Below are 16,654 nucleotides of genomic sequence, written 5' to 3'. Positions count from 1 at the left end.
AAAACCTGTCAGGAGTCTGTACTTGCTACAGGTTGACTGATGCTGATGACAGTAAGGAGTGGAGTGGGCCTGCGCCATTGCCTTGTTAGCAGGAGTTTCTGTTATGACCAGCTCAGAAGGAAAAGGCCTAGAGAGACTGGGGTATTGCTTCCAGCTGTCATTGCCAGGATAGCATCCTATTGACTCCAAGATGACTTGGTGTTCATTGAGATAGTCTCTGCCCATAAAGTTTGAGCCCTTTTTAAGCATCATACCCCGAAACAAATATACCCTCACCCTTGTCCTCCTCCCGTATTAGAGGATGCTTCTTTGATTGGGTCTTGTTGACACTACTTACCATTTAGGGTTCTCATCTTTTTTTTTTTCCTTGTTTAATTTTTGGCTGTGCCCCGTGGCATGCAGGACCTTATTCCCTGACCAGGGATTGATCCTGTGCCCCTTGCAATGGAAGCATACAGTCTTAACCACTGGCCCTCCAGGCAAGTCCCTATGGTTCTCATTGTTGTCCATCAAGCAGCCTGATACCCAGACCCTGGGACTTCTGTTAACTCTCAAGGTTTTCCTTAAGAACAGCCCCATTTGCTATTTCTTTATCAGAACTTTACCATGAAAATATGTAGTGTCTTCATCTTAGAATAGAGATGAGAGATCTCTAAGATCTCTCTACGACCTATTCTATCTTAGAATAGATCACAGAGAAAACCAGAGCACCTCCCTCTGAATTTTCACTCATTAATGAGAGGTAGTGAAGTATAGTTGTGAACAGCAGGCTCTGGAGCCAAATTGTCTGGGTTCAAATCACGGTTGGGGCTCTTATTAGCTCCATGACCTTGTGTGAGTTAATCTTCCTAAGTCCCATTTTCCTCATCTGTATAATGGAGATAGTAATAGAACTTCCCTCACAGAATTGTTGTGAGAGTTCAGTGAATTCATGTGTATAAAGCACTGCAAACACTGCCTACCCCAGAGTAAGCACCAGGAAAGCATTTCCCATTACCATTTAATCTATGGAATAGCACAAAGCCTTATTTACACAGAAGAAAAAGAATTACTGAAAAGTAATTCTTTTAGAAATTAATTACATCTTGCTATTTATAGCTCTAATGTCCCAGTCCTCACATTTTAATCTGAAGATCCTTGAGGGATTTTTCATATAAGTATCTTTAGGATAGAGGCTTAGATCTTCAAGGCTTTACAGGATAAAGGATTTCAGAATATTGACCAAAATGCTTCCAATTTCACACAGCCTGTGTCCTGCCTTCCCCTCCTGCCTCATCACCCACCATGCTGCCCCTCGTCCGTGGACACCAGCCAAACTGACGTCTTTTCAGTTGCTTTCTTACACTGTTTTCCCGTCTGTAGGAAGACCTATGGACCTCTTCCTGGCACGTCCATGCACCTTCCGTGCCATCACACAGAGGGCAGCCTTCTCTGCTCCAAAGCTCCCTCTGCCACCCTCAGAAGCCGGGGGGTGTCCTTTGTAGCATTTCCCACCCCTGGAATTTTAGTTACTCGTGGGATCTTGTGTTTGCCTCTCTGCTCCACTCCTTTAGAGGAATTCCACGTCTGATCTGTCACCATCATATCTCGGTGCCTAGCACAGTGTCTGCACATAGAAGGCGTTCAATATATATTTTAAAAGTCTATAAGCTATACCTTTGGTACAAAAAGCATTTGTGGAACTTGCCTTTGATATACCATCGCTATGAAGACAAGATTAATTTTCTAACCTAGCACAAACTGAGTTAGAAAGTGGACAAGTAGTAGCTATAGAAATAATAAAAAATAAAATAAAAATAATAAGCATTCACTGGTTCGTTATTATGTGCTGGGTTATGCAAAGCATTGTCTCATTTAGTCTCATGTGCTATGAAGCAGATACTAGCAGTGCTATGTTACAGATGTGGGATCTAAGGGGTAAGAGGGATTAAGTACCCTGTTCTGGGTCACGTTACAAAGTGGCAGAGACAGGAATGAAACCAAAGTTTTGAATTCTAGGGCCCAAACTCTTAACTTTTGCGGCACACTGCCTCCAGCAGCGTGCCGCAAATGCTGATCCACAAGCATCCCTGAGTGATGCTCAGGGCTGGACCAGGTATGTTCATAAGGCAGGAGGGAGGACTCGAGCTGAGAGACGGTGGTGAGGGGACAGCAGGGTAGAGGGGTTTACTGAGCATTTCATTTTGGTCTTATGGTCTCAGTGAAATGAATTTTAGAGAGCTTAATATGTGGCTTCTTAGGTAGAGCTTTGCATAATACCGGCCCTTTAAAAGGTTTATGACGTCAGTTCAATTTTATTTTGTGGTTAAAGTTTTGCCCATGAAATGATTTGAGCATCAGAGAAACCCTAGAGAAATTATGTCATTGGAAGGAATTAAATCAGCATGTCTCAAGCAGCTAAGAGTCAAAAGCTAAGCAGATGTGTTTGTTTAAAAGGTGGGGATCTATTCCCTGACAGAAAGAAGTGGAAGAGAACTAACTGTTATTGAGCCCCCTGCCATTATTCTTTTAACAATGAACGAATAATTGTAGGATCTGGCTCAATAAATATAACAAAACTGTACAATTCAAAACTATCCTTAGCAATAATAAGAGACAATTTGGGGCCTTGTTGTAAGAGTGTATAGTCTGAAACAAACCACCTAATTTTTCATTAAAATCTTCAACTCTGAGACAATTTATTATACTCCAAATATAACCACTCCAGTATACTTGGGCTTCCCTAGTGGGTCACATAGTAAAGAATCTGACTGCAATGCAGGAGACCTGGGTTCGATCCCAGGTTGGGTTGGAAAGATCCCGTGGAGGAGTGCATGGCAAGCTGCTCCAGTATTCTTGCCTGGAGAATCCACATGGACAGAGGAGCCTGATGGGCTACAGTTCATGGGGTCTCAGGAGTCGGACATGACTGAGTGACTAAGCTCAATATCACCATAGGGTAGACATCACTATTTTACTACTATGAAATTTTTTATAAATATTGGCCTAATTACAGATATAACTAATTTTGTACTATATATTCGTTCCGCAAAAGATATATACAAATACATTTTAATAAAGTGAACTATTCTTTAAATTCATTAGAAGTAGCTCTTTAAAGGAATCCAAAAGGATTCTCTTTAAAACAAAAAATTTTTAGTGATGTGCTAGGAAAGATTGAAGGCAGGAGGAGAAGGGGACGACAGAGGATGAGATGGTTCGATGGCATCACCTTCTCGACAGACACGAGTGAGCAAACTCCATGAGTTGGTGATGGACAGGGAAGCCTGGCATGCTGCAGTCCATGGGGTTGGAAAGAGTCAAACACGACTGAGTGACTGAACTGAACTGAACTGAACTGAAAAGGATTCTCAATAAAAGAAAACATTTTTAGTGATGTATTTGTCTACAAGCTAACATTTTCTTTCTTTTAAATACGAATTATCATATATGATTATGTACTGAATCTCTTTTAAGGATGATTATTGCAAATATCAAAATACTGTGCTTCACAAAGTTATTGATGATATCAATTATTCTTACAGTAAAAGTTAGAGTTTATTCACTGAATGATGACCTGAAGCCAGCCAAAAGAGAAACTGTCTTAACTTTCATAGTAAGTATGTTTATTTAAATAATAATTTTATATAAAAATTTTAAACTTATTTAAATTTTCATCAGGACAAGATACTTTGTTCCATAACCCTGTCCTGACACCGTACTAATTTATCCAATGTTCAGAAATGGTTATTGAACACCTTCTGTGTGTATAACATTGTAGGTTTATTCCCTTTGCAATATGTAAAAATCTCATGAAAATGAAAATCTCAACAAGTTATGGTTTTGAACCAAGTCATTTAAATACATCCTTCATGATACCACCCCTCAATCACTAAGAATTCAACTTAGTGAATTAATCCATCGATTCAACTAAGAATTAGTTGAATGTCTATCAAGTATGACATTTTTGATTTGCACAATACGAGGTAAAGAATTACAGCCCGTGGCACTTACACTTGAGGAGTTTAGAGTTTAGTAACTAGCACACACTAGCACATGGAAAATAGATCTAACCCCATGAGATAAAGATCAACAATTATCAGCCTTTCATGAGCCATGATGGACATAACAGATGTGTGCAATAAATTCCCAAGGTCTTCCCAGTTCATGTCAAAACCCTACAAATTTTTGTGAGGAATTAACTGCTCACCCAGTAACAGTAGGTCCCTCACTGCAGGTTGCAGCACGTTTTTCTCCTACTCAAGGAACCAAAAAACCAAAAGTCTTAACAGAACACGAGTGAAAAAGAGGGCTGTATAGGAATAACCTTGAATCCTTTATAACTTACAAAAATTATGAAACTTTTACATCTGACTATTTTATAATGAATTATTTGAGAAGCATTAGTGTGTTCCAAGATTGTGGTTGATAATTATTGACATAACCTGTGGACTTACAAAATTTCTAGCTAATAAATGAATTTCACAGCATATTTGCTTTGGAAAGTTCCAAATGAACACATACAAAATTTAGATTCCTGTATCTGTAAAGTGTATAAGCTATTATTTGGTTCATTATAACATCAGTTTTTGTCATAGTTATTTTTTCTAGCCATACAATAGAGAGTTGAATCTCTTCTAGATAATTGAGACTAGGATAGCCTGGACACTGATTTACTTTTTTTTTTTTTTAATTTTTAGTGAGGCAGGAGATGGAAGAAAGTCAAAAAAGGAGGAAATGGCTTAAATGAGCCATATTTGCCTTTCACAACATTTAAATGGTTTTCCTCCTTCATATTTAATTTGAAGACATGGATTTTTGTTAGTAAATATTTCTATCAATCAAAGACAACGTAATCAGTTAATTTTTAAAATGTGATTTATATGCTTGGAAATTGTCTGTTTTTATTCAAAGGATCCCGAAGGATCAGAAGTTGACATGGTCGAAGAAAATGATTATACTGGAATTATTTCTTTTCCTGACTTCAAGATTCCATCTAATCCTAGGTATTTTAAAGTTTTTTTTTTTTAATAAAGTTTTCTGTAAAGCATACATCTGGAATGTTTGGTTATGAGGTAGATAACCAGTCAAATGGAGCCACCTAGTGTTAACAGAAAGTAAGTGTGAAAGAAATGAAGATGTGCAGTCTTTCCGGGTCTAATAAGAAGCGAGGCTCAGCTTCTGGCAAAACAAACAAACCACTCCCAATACTTCTCACCAATCTTCTTTACAGGTAGAAATTCAAATTTGGAAGAAGCAAAAAAATAGTTCCCAGGCCTTTTTCTCTCTATCAAAACCATCAACCTTCCAACCTTCAAGGAATCTGATAGACTGTCAGTCTAAAAGGCTGGTGTTGTCCCATGTCTTGCTATGACCAATAAAAATATTGGTCTCCTGTAGTCTTTACTGCATAGACTACCAGAAGACAGATTTCAAGAGGGAAGATCTTAGTAAAGTCATTTCCTCCATTTGGTCTCATGCTAAAGGATTAAGAACATGTTTAAACAGAACCCAATGTGATAAAAATTTAGTGAACACATTCCTGGGAAATGCAAAGTACAACGGGAATGAGAAATTTAAAATAGAAGTAAAAAATACATAGTCGCTGCCTCCAACGAACTTAAAGGAGGACGAATAAGTGCATATAAAAATGACTGAAATATCACTTTAAAATCTTCTTACAGTCATTTTTGCTCTGCCCTCTAGAAGGGAGTTCATAGTTTATTCACTGTACTGAAGATCTTCTAGAAATTTGGATGAAATTGAGGGATTTACATAATTTGGGTAATTTTAAAATTGTGTACCTCCTTGAAAATATTCCATAATAGCAAAGAATAATTGATCCAATTATTGTATAACTATTATCATTTCTCCAACTTCGTCTTATGCCAAGTGGTAGATTATGCTGGATTATGTATCAGCCATGATCGCCTCCTATGACCATTTCTTCCCTACCCCAGTACTTTTTCACAGGTTTCCCCTCTGCTTAAAATGTGCTTCACCTTACTCCTCACAAAGCTGGCGTCCTCTCATTCTTTAGGACGTGTGTTAAATTCTCTCTTTTCAAAGAGGCTATCTTGGATGCACATCGAATGTAGTCCCTCTCTTCCTTTTTCTTTTCTCTCTCCTTTTAATTTCTTCTTTTCTTCATGGCACTTATCTCAGTTTTGTAAGTAATTCTTTATTAATTTACTTGCCTTTACTCCCCACTAGACTATAAATTTCTTGAGGACAGGGGTCTTGTCTGTATTGGCCACTTTTGTATCACTAGCACCTCAACATAAAAGGCACATTTCATGACTTCCATAATTTTAAATATTTTGCTTCCCCAGATATGGTGTGTGGACCATTCAAGCTAAATATAAAGAAGACTTTTCAACAACTGGAACCGCATATTTTGAAATTAAAGAATATGGTAATTTCTGATGATTAAAAGTTTACCTATCTAGAGTTAGCATTTTTGCAATAATTCTTTTCATGAATGAACTTAATGCAAAATCACTCCCAGATGAAGATGAGGCTGCTTGCTGGTATGGTTAGAAGTACTGATTGAGGCGGTGGGAGGAGTGGGCGTTGTCTGAATGCCTAAGCGCTGGGTGTAGCTGCCCTGTTAACCTTGAACAAGCGCACCAACCCTCTGGACTTGTCTTCCTCATCATAGAGCTCCAAGAGACCTAGCCCCCTGAGGAGCTTGACTGGTTCAGGTCCTTTTCAGAATTAGGATTTTAGGAGAAACTATCAGAGTTGAGGTGAACGGAACCTGGTAAGACTAACAGGTGACTTAATCACTTCATCACAACCCACTAGTGACAAAACGGGAACATTTGCATTTCCTTACCCCTAGTCCAATGCTATTTTCCTTCTGACCCAGAAATTCCTAATACATTGATCCAAAAATATCAGATGTTCTTACTTTGAAATCAATCATATTAATGGATTAATAATTAACATATAAACTGCTTAACCTTTCCATTTCTTGTAGTTGTTTACTAGAGTATTTGTGTGCTCTGATATAAAATTTTACTTTGTTTTGCTTGAAGTCATTTTTTAATTCCCCCAATAGAATCATAATAATGTGGCGAATAAACAGTGACAAAACAAATTTACTATAACGAAGCTCAGCTTTAAAGATTATAGGCCCTAAATAACATACAATCCTAACTGGTCCCCTTTCCTCCAAGCGTTTTTGCTGCTTCTTGTACACATCTAAAATTTATCCACCTCTTATTATCTGCAGCCTCGCATCGATTTTATCACCAGGGTCCCTCATGGACTTGCAAACCCACCCCCGGCCCCCATTGTCATCTCTGCTTTGGGGCTATTCTTGCCGTCGTGTTATTTCATTATTGAAGTCCCCGATGCCTCCTCGTTCCCATCTCCTCCTCTGCCTCATTTATACCACCCTAGTAATGGTGGCTTTGCAAGTGATCTGCCTACAACCCCCTCCCCCTCCCTCTTACCTAGCCAACTCCTACTCACCTTCAAGTCTTGGTTGAAAAGCCGTTTATTCAGTGACGTTTTCCCTATGTCCTCTTTCCTGGGAAGGACTCCCTGTAGTCACTTATAAATATCAGCTCTCATAATGGTCTTAAGTGTTTGTGTAATTCTTTGCTTACGCTTGTCTTCCCTGCTCGACTGTGAGCTCACTGGGGGCAGGGTTTGTCTGTCGTGTTCACTGGTGTATCCCCGTTGGTAGGAGTGTGCAGGCTACAAGGCAAGTAGGTACTGGATGAAACGATGAAATATTTTCCTCTACTTCATATCTTGGAGAGAACGTATCTGCCTTGATCGTTAATAACATAGGAATGCAGCCCAGAGCAACAGATTGCATTGCTCTTTGACTTCTGTTTTCTCCCACATTGCAGGCAGATTCTTTACCGTCTGTGTTACCCCGGAAGACCCTTTCACCATCTAGAAAACATATAAGCCGTATCTGACCCCATCTCACGTACTCTCATGTGACAGTCTTTACCTACAGTATCAAGGTCATACAATCACCCAATTTCTGTTAAGTGTTGTGCAGGTTGATAGAATCTGTAAGCCTTACTAACCAGGCCGTGTTAGAACAAAGAGAAGACAGTGCTATTTTGGATAACTGAAATTGTTTTCTCTTGGGCAATCAAGATACCAAATAGACAGGAGAAAAATCCCTCCTTCCTTTCTGCCCTAATTTTTAATTTTGCATGAAGCTTCTTTCTTGTAGCTAATTGTAAGCTCTCTCTTATTGACTAAAGTGAGAGTTTTATGTTGGAATTTGGAGACTGGATGGATTTTATCTATTAGGCAAAAAAGAGAAATGTTAAACAAGCAAGAAATTTCTGTTTCCGTTTTCAATTTAATAAACATTTGTTGAGCACGTACTATATTTGTGGCTCATGAGAGGGGTAAGGGGGGAGACATGCAAAAATAAAGAAAATAGTCTTTTTTGTTTCAAGGAGCCCATCCTCTAGGGGAGAAAGTAGTCGATTGCCTAGAAGTGCTGAAATCAAAGTATAAGTAAAGTTCTTCTAGCACGTAGTGTATGACTAACCTCTGATTGGTGGAACAGGAGGCTTCCCAGAGATCCTGTTGGTGATGATGTTAATGACAAGGTGCATGCTGTGCTGACGTCACAGTTTATCCAGCTATGCCAGAAATACAGCTGGTTGCTGTGCTTTAGAGACTAATTCAAGTGGTAATGCTGCTTCTTTGCTTTTACTTTCAGTGTTGCCGCATTTTTCTATCTCAATAGAACCAGAAAGTAATTTCATTGGTTATAAGGACTTTACTAGTTTTGAAATTACTATAAGAGCAAGGTAAGAAAGTTTTTTGTTTTATCTTGTTTTCAGATTTTTCAGTTAAACTGAGTGCTAACTTTGGTGACATTTGCCCAGAGTGAGATCTTTGATTTTTACCCCCAGTTTTATTGAGATAAAATTGACATATGACATTGGGAAAGTTTAAGGTGTACTGTGTGGTGAGTTGATACATTTATATATCGCTGAGATCTGTGATTTAGTGGCAATGTCTGGCATGACTTTGAAACTACCTGACTGAGAAGACATCACGCCTATAGTTTATTTGCTCATACTGATTTTAGCTGATTCTGATTTTAGCCTGGTTGATTATTCATCAGCCAAAAAAAAAAAAAATCCTAAAACTGTAAGTTCAGTGTGTATGTTTAGGAAGCAGCATGCCTTAGGATACTGAGACTGAGATGTAAAGCTTTAACTTCTTATCGTTTGTAATGGCTTCATCAGCCAGCTAATGCTGCATAACTACTTTGGGACGCAGTGCCTTAAAACCGCAACTATTTATGAGTCAGCTGGGCAGTTCTGCTACCTGGGCCAGGCTGATGTCAGTGGGGCTCACCCATATGCCTGCAGTCAGTTGGCAGGTCAGCTGGGGGCTGGCTGGTCTAGGGAGGTCTTACTCAGATGCCTGACAGTTAACTGGCAGTTGACTGAAGCTACAAGGATGACTGGACCATGTGTGTTTCTCATCAACCAACTGGCTAGCTTGTAGCAGCAGCAATGTTCAAAGAGAGAAAATGGGAGCATAAAAGTCCTTTTGAGGTTTACACTTTGGGACTAACACACCATCACGTCCACCACATTCTTTTGTCCAGAGCAAATTACAGCACCAGCCTGAAGGAAACAGACTCCCTTCACACCCTTTGCATGCAAAGAGCTGCAAAGGCAGTGGACACATGGGGAGGTGGAGAACTGGGGTTATTTTTATAAGCGATCTACCGTTTAAAAACGACCTAATATAATTATTAAAAATAATAACCGATTTATATAACTATATATGTCAGGCACTTTTCAAAGCATTCTGTATGTATCAGCTCATTTAATCTTTACAAAACTCTGTGTGATAGATACAATTACTATCCCCACATTACAAACAGAAAAACAAAGATACATAAATGTTAAGTAATTTGCCCAAGATCATATAGCTAATAAATCACATGGTGTCTCTTGTTCCAGAACCCATGCCCTCAAATGCTACCATATACTGCCTCTCTTACTAGCATTTATTCCTCAAATAGAGTGTTGGTCACTTAATCTAAGCCACTGTAAAAGGCTTACTTGACAGAGAATTGTAGAAATGGACTTCTTTTAACAGAGAGACTTACTTTTTTTGTTCAAACTATGAATAACAAAAGATCTTGCTATCATGTTTGCTACACAGAAAGTTTTCTTTATCATTATTTTAATTCTAAACTAAAAAAGGAAATATGCAGTTAGAGTTTTAAAAAAAAAACTTATTTAACTGTGAGACTGGGCATGCTGCTTTAAAAGATGTAAAAGAAATTAAGAGCAGTTCTCCACTGTTATCAAAATCATTGAGGAAGTGATGTGTTTTGTAAGAAAGAGGCCCAGACCTGACTCTTTTGATCTCCTCAAGATCAGTTTATTTCATCTAGCACATAGTAATAAAAATCTGTACTTTGGCTTTATTATGGTGGCTTTATGAGGATGAAATGTGATAGTGGATGGAAAGGCACTTTAAAGTATGTCAAATGCTTTATGATTTTAAATTGTTATATTTTGTCTGGATTTTATTGTTGTAACCGTGATAGCAGAACAATTTTATGGTATGATTGTTTGACAGATATTTTTATAATAAAGTCGTCAATGAGGCTGACGTTTATATCTCTTTTGGAATAAGAGACAACTTAAAAGATAATCAAAAAGAAATGATGCAAAAAGCAATGCAAAGCACAACGGTAAGAGGTTCGCTTGTACCTAAAAATCCATCATGAATGCTAGAGATGGAAAGTCACTTCTGTACCATCTAGTCCACTGTGTTGTTTCATGTAGGTGTGGAAATTGAAGCTTAAAAACCTTCCACTGACTTCTCACTATCCTGAGGATAAAGTTCAGTTCCCCTGTCATCAGCGCCCTGCCAGCCCATCTCTCCCTTTCTTCTCCATTGCACTGGTCACCCCAGTTTTTCAAACCTGCCCGTCTCTCTGGCCTCCAGGTGTTTGCAGAGCTGCTCCTTCTGCTAGGGAACGCTTTCCCTTTGTCACCCCCTGCCTCTTCTCAGTGGAGCGTGTTTCACACTTTATGTTGCAGTGGTTTTTAACCAAGGGTGATTTTTTAACCCCAGGGAGACATTTGTGGGTGTCACGACTGGGCAAGAGGGTCACACGCGCATTTAGTGGGTTGAGTCCAGGGATGTTGTGAAACTCCTTCAGAGCAGTGGTACCCCCAGCTCTGAATTACCCTGCTCTGCAAAGAATTACCCTCGCCAAAAGGCCAAGAGTGCTGAGGTTGAACAACCATTACAGTTAGTAATGCTTTATTTACTTCTTTATCGTCCTCTACACAAAACTCTTTGGGGGTCTGGATCATTCCCACTATATGCCTAGAGCCAGCCTCGTTGCTGGCAAAAAGGAGGTGCTCTATGAAAATTTCTAAGTGAATGAATGAACGGTGGACTCACTGAGAAGTTATCGGTCCGTAGTTAAGGACTAGTGCTCGTTAGAGCTCAGAGGGGTGTCCTGCTGCCCTGCCCCAGGTCAGCGCTCTCTGCATCTGTCCTCTGGGTGGGAAGGGCTCATGGCATTTTCTTCACCACTGCACTGTCACAGAGCTTGTATCATCAGTTACTTAGCCCTTGCTCTTTCAAAGTACAGTTTTATTTAAGATGTAAGCGCCTCTTTTTTAATGCAAGATTCTATGTTAAACACTGAGATTTAAAGCTACATAAGACAAAAATCCCTGGCCTCAAAGTACTCAATTTTGGAAGAAAAAAATAAGGCAAAATCTGTTTTACTGTTGTGGTTAATAATTAAATAATATCATATGCTTCGCTGGTGGCTCAGACAGTAAAAAATCTGACTGGGGTCCAATCTCTGGGCCGGGAAGATTCCCCTGGAGAAGGAATGGCAGCCCTCTCCAGTATTCTTGCCTGGAGAATGCCGTGGACAGAGGAGCCTGGCAGGCTACTGTCTGTGGGGCTGCAAAGAGTCGGACCCGACTAAGCGTTAAGATTTCGTAGGTAACCCTGTATCCCATTACCTACTGTGCGTTTTTAAATTAGTGTCTTAATGTGAAAGCAGTAAAGGACAGAGTGAATATCATAAAATCCCACAAACTCTCAGTTAAGAGCGAGAGCAGGCTGAGAGGCCTAGAGAGATGACGATGACTCAGTGATGGGGAGAAGTCATCTTTGCCAGCTAGTACAAAAAAGACCTGTGGAACCAAAGGATGTTTAAGATTCCTCCACATCTATAATTCTAAACAAATAGATTAGAAGCTAACACTCTGGGCTTAACTGTGGACTCAGTTACTCGCTTTAGTGGTGATGGTAAAGCTTTCCTCTTTGTCTTTGGTTGAGAGGCCAGTAAAGGCACGTTGTATTCATGTTTTCCTTATAAATTCTTCTCTGAAATAACTTACTTATTTTTCCCCTTTAAAAAGTTGATAAACGGGATGGCTCAAGTCACATTTAACTCTGAAACAGCAGTTAAAGAATTGTCCTATGAAAGTCTAGAAGATTTAAACGACAAGTACCTCTATATTGGTGTGACAATCATAGAGTCTACAGGTAAGTTTGTTTTTCCCTCTTAAACTTTCTCTTGGCAAATATTTGTTGTTGTTTAGTTGCTAAGTCATGTCTGACTCTTTTGCAACTCCATGGACTGTAGCCCACCAGGCTCCTCTGTCCATGGAATTTTCCAGGCAAGAATACTGGAGTGGGGTGCCATTTCCTTTTCCAGGGGACCTTCCTGACCCAGGGATAGAACCTGCGTCTCCTGTGTCTCCTGCATTGGCAGGCAGATTCTTTACCACTGAGCCACCAGAGAAGATCCCCCTGGAGGAGGGCATGTCAACCCACTCCAGTACTCTTGCCTGGAGAATCCCATGGACAGAGGAGCCTGGCGGGCTACAGTCCACAGGGTCACAAAGAATTGGACATGACTGAAGTGACCTAGCAGGCACCAGAGAAGGGACTTTCCCTTGGGAAATATTTAGACAGCATATTAAAGGTATAAATAATCAGTACCTTCTTTCACATTTTACTTCCTTTCATAGTTAAATTTTATTTTTGCATCATTAAAACTGGAATTGGAGGGTAGCTTTGTCACTGCCTAGTCCCTGGGTCTCTACTGTCTCCATGGCAAGAAGGGATAACACCCAACCATTTAACAGTCCCAGTGGCTCACAGCCTCTCTGGCTTGAACATCTGGCACCTCAGTTTTCTCACCCGGGAGGAATCAAAATCAAAGAGATTCTGTGTGTAAAGACATTGGGTGAAGTACCACGCAAAGGAAAGTTACTGCTACCACCACTGTTGTATCCACTTAGTTGTGTAATGATGGAGTTGAACCAAGTACATCATAAAGCCCTTTTCTTCTGGAATAGTAATTCTATCCAAAACTGGAGGTAATGTTTCTAAAACGGATCCAAGAATAGTATATACCTCTCAGTGTTACGGTGGGAATAAAAGAGTCAGTGTGCGCAGCGCCTCCTCTTCTCCCCTCTCTCCTGTCCTCCCCTCCTCTTCACTCCTCCTCCCCTCCTGGTTCTCCTCCCTCTCCTCCTCTTCCTCCCCCTCGTCTTCCCCCTTCTTCTTCCTCTCCTCCTCACCACCTATTTTTTTTCTTAGCATTCTTAATATCTTATCTAGTACTCTTAACCCTCATTCCAATGGTTTTAATAGTTCTTAATTATTACTCCCAGTTGCATTACTTTGTCTCACTTCTGATATAATCAGAAGTAATTGATTACTAATGTACCTTATATTTGCAGGTCTATATTGAACCCCCAATCAACCATGAACAAATAATTTAACCACACTAAGTCCATTTTTTTTTTCAATAAAATGACTGTCACACTAGAAGATTCCTAAGTCTCCTTCTACCTCTTTAAATTTGTCCTTCTAGGGTAGCAGAATGAAGAACTGAGGTAATTACAGAGTTATTAAGCACTTTGTATACATCAGATGCTCAATAGATGCGGGAGAATGATGATGACTTTAGACTCCCTGCCCTCTCTAAATTTTTGACATTGTTTTAATGTTTCTTTCTTAATGTTATTTTTCTCAATTTATTTAAAATAAATTCAGTTTAGGCAATATTTATTAGATATGCAAAGACTGCTGCTAAATATGCAAGCTTACAAATGTTAATAATGCATAATTTCAGTACTCAAGTGGCTTATAAACACGGATCAGCTTTAAGACAAATAAACAAAGAACTCTTTGACAAGAAGGAATTTCATGTGTGCTCTAAGCAAAGTGCTTAATGCTACTGACCTTCGGAAGAAGATGAGCTCCTAGATGATTGCTGAGCAACCAACAAAGGTGTCCTGAAGATGATTGGTCTTGTCTTGAAAGACTAGTAGGGTTTTGAGGAAGGGATGACAGGCAGGGTGAAGTGGGGCACTCTTCAGAGAGGGGACATATCAAGGGTGACCTTTGAGAATAGCAGATTATTCTGTTGACTGAAGTATAGGATATATATGTAGGGGTGCGTATGTGCATGCTAAGTCACTTCAGTCATGTCCAACACTTTGTGGCCCCATGCTCTGAAACCCATCAGGTTCCTCTGTCCATGGGATTCTCAAGGCAAGAGTACTGGAGTAGGTTGCCATGCCCTCCTCCAGGGGCTCTTCCTGACCCTGGGTTTGAAACCATGTCACTTACATCTCCTGCATTTGCGGGTGGGTTCTTTACCACTAGCACTACCTGGGAAGCCCGTATGTGGGAGGACCAGGGATATAATCCTGGAAAGAAGTTAGGGATACTAGAGCTCTGTATATTATTCTTATAACTTCTTATATATAAGTTTTAGCTAAAGGGTAACACTCCTGGGTCTTGCCAGTAGACCCTCTGGGTTTTCTCTACCTCAAGATCTTTTTTTATGTTTTCTCCAGTTCTCCCTATATCCCTGCCCCCTAAAGATGACCTCCCTGCAAGGCTTAGTCTCTGGCCGACCCTTTCTTCTCTCCTTAATGCCTTCTATGTCTTTAAATGAAATTCAAGCAGCTGGCGAAAAGTGATGTCCCCACTTCAAATGTCTCCTCAGTCCGATCCTATTGCTCTACTTCCAGAAGGGCCATCTCTATGCCTAAGCCTTGAGCATAAGGCTTTGGAAACTCCTGAAAAGGGTTTAAACTCTTCTCTGCACTGCCCCTCTGAACCAAGACCCATGTCCTACTTGCTGTTGGTAAACGAATGAGTGCAGGAATGGAGTGAATGAATGAAGGAATGAGTGGGTCTGTGAAGACACATGGAGACAAACACAGCTCCCCACACAGATCAGTACACTTCTAATAAATTTTTGTCATTTCTTTAGGTGGATTTTCTGAAGAAGCAGAAATCCCTGGCATCCAGTATGTCCTTTCTCCCTACAAACTGAATTTGGTTGCTACTCCTCTTTTTGTGAAGCCTGGGATTCCATATTCTGTCAAGGTTAGATTGGGGGTGGGGGGGTACTGCTGAATGTGATTATCTTTCTCTAAAAATATGGGGGAATGATAATGGAGAGGCAAAGCACAGAGGGAACTCAATCTGTGCGTGAAATCTGCCTCTCTGACAATGTAGTCAGCAGTGGGAAACTGCCGACCAGCTTCTCTCTTGGGAATAATATCAAACCTTAGGACAGTATCAATATTTAGTAAGATAGCCTGTGTTAGGCATTCCCTAAATGAGCCTTACATTAATGATATACATTATAAATAAAATTCCATATGTCTATAGTTCAAAAAATACTAACATTTAAAATTATTTGGCAACACGTTCTCAAAAGTCTTAAGGCAGAGATATCATTTCTTGAAAATAAACCCCTTTCTCTATTTTTTATTTCCTATGTGTCTGAGGGTGCGTTTCTGCGCCCTTCACTCTGCCTTCTCTCTGTACACAACTCTGTCTGATCTCATCTCTCTGCATTGGTCTCTCTCTTTTCCATCTCGACACTTTTCTGTCGGTCCCTGACTCTTCTCTCTCTGGTTTTTGTTTTTTTTTCTCCCTTTCAATATTTTCTCTCCTTCTTACTCTTTTCCTTTTAAAATGCTGATAGTATGGAGCTAAAACATTTATCTGACCTTGTTATTATATTTTATTGTATTTAGTATTCTATATCTGATTATATATTATATAAAACATACTCTATTACATATACTATGTTTTATTATATTTATAAAATGAAAATTTTTATTCCCTATCCTTTAGAAAGCTGTAGATCACTGGCTTTCAAGAGAAAAAGATTTACCAGACCCCAAGCAACCTTTGGACATGCTTATAACTTCTTAATACATATACAACATATTTAATAATATATAACATGTTACTATATAATGCATATAATAATTTGTAATTTATTATAGAGTATATTAATATAATACATACAAAAGATCATAAAATATGTCTCTATATAGAATATATTTATTATTTTTAAATGTCTATATATTTATATATATTATATTTATCTTTATATAAAATATATTTATATTCTATATATCTTTATATATTTCATATCACATATAAAAATAAATAATGTAAAATACACCTTTATGGAAATTCTATATGTATTTAGCATATGCATGGCAATGAGAGGTAAAGTTTAAGGAGAAAAAAAAATGTATTTGTTTCTCATGGGGCTTCTCTGATAGTTCAGCTGGTAAAGACTCTTCCTGTAATGCAGGAGACCCCAGTTTGATTCCTGGGTGGGAAAGATCCC

At 39.2% G+C, this 16,654-nt stretch overlaps 1 protein-coding gene across 1 annotated transcript in view; it reads left to right on the top strand.

The window, feature by feature from the left end:
* Positions 1-16,654, top strand: part of C5 (complement C5) — a 96,445-nt gene that overhangs the window by 9,978 nt on the left and 69,813 nt on the right. Inside the window, exons 4-10 of the mRNA XM_043453710.1 lie at positions 3,525-3,595; positions 4,894-4,985; positions 6,312-6,394; positions 8,684-8,774; positions 10,576-10,690; positions 12,393-12,519; positions 15,272-15,387. Coding sequence (XP_043309645.1) covers positions 3,525-3,595; positions 4,894-4,985; positions 6,312-6,394; positions 8,684-8,774; positions 10,576-10,690; positions 12,393-12,519; positions 15,272-15,387 — 695 coding nt within the window. The remainder of the gene's footprint in view (positions 1-3,524; positions 3,596-4,893; positions 4,986-6,311; positions 6,395-8,683; positions 8,775-10,575; positions 10,691-12,392; positions 12,520-15,271; positions 15,388-16,654) is intronic.

This window comes from Cervus canadensis, chromosome 30 (genome assembly GCF_019320065.1).
Source record: "Cervus canadensis isolate Bull #8, Minnesota chromosome 30, ASM1932006v1, whole genome shotgun sequence".
Classification (NCBI taxonomy): domain Eukaryota; kingdom Metazoa; phylum Chordata; class Mammalia; order Artiodactyla; family Cervidae; genus Cervus; species Cervus canadensis.
Note: the sequence above shows the minus strand (reverse complement) of the source record. Positions and strands in the feature narration are given on the sequence as shown.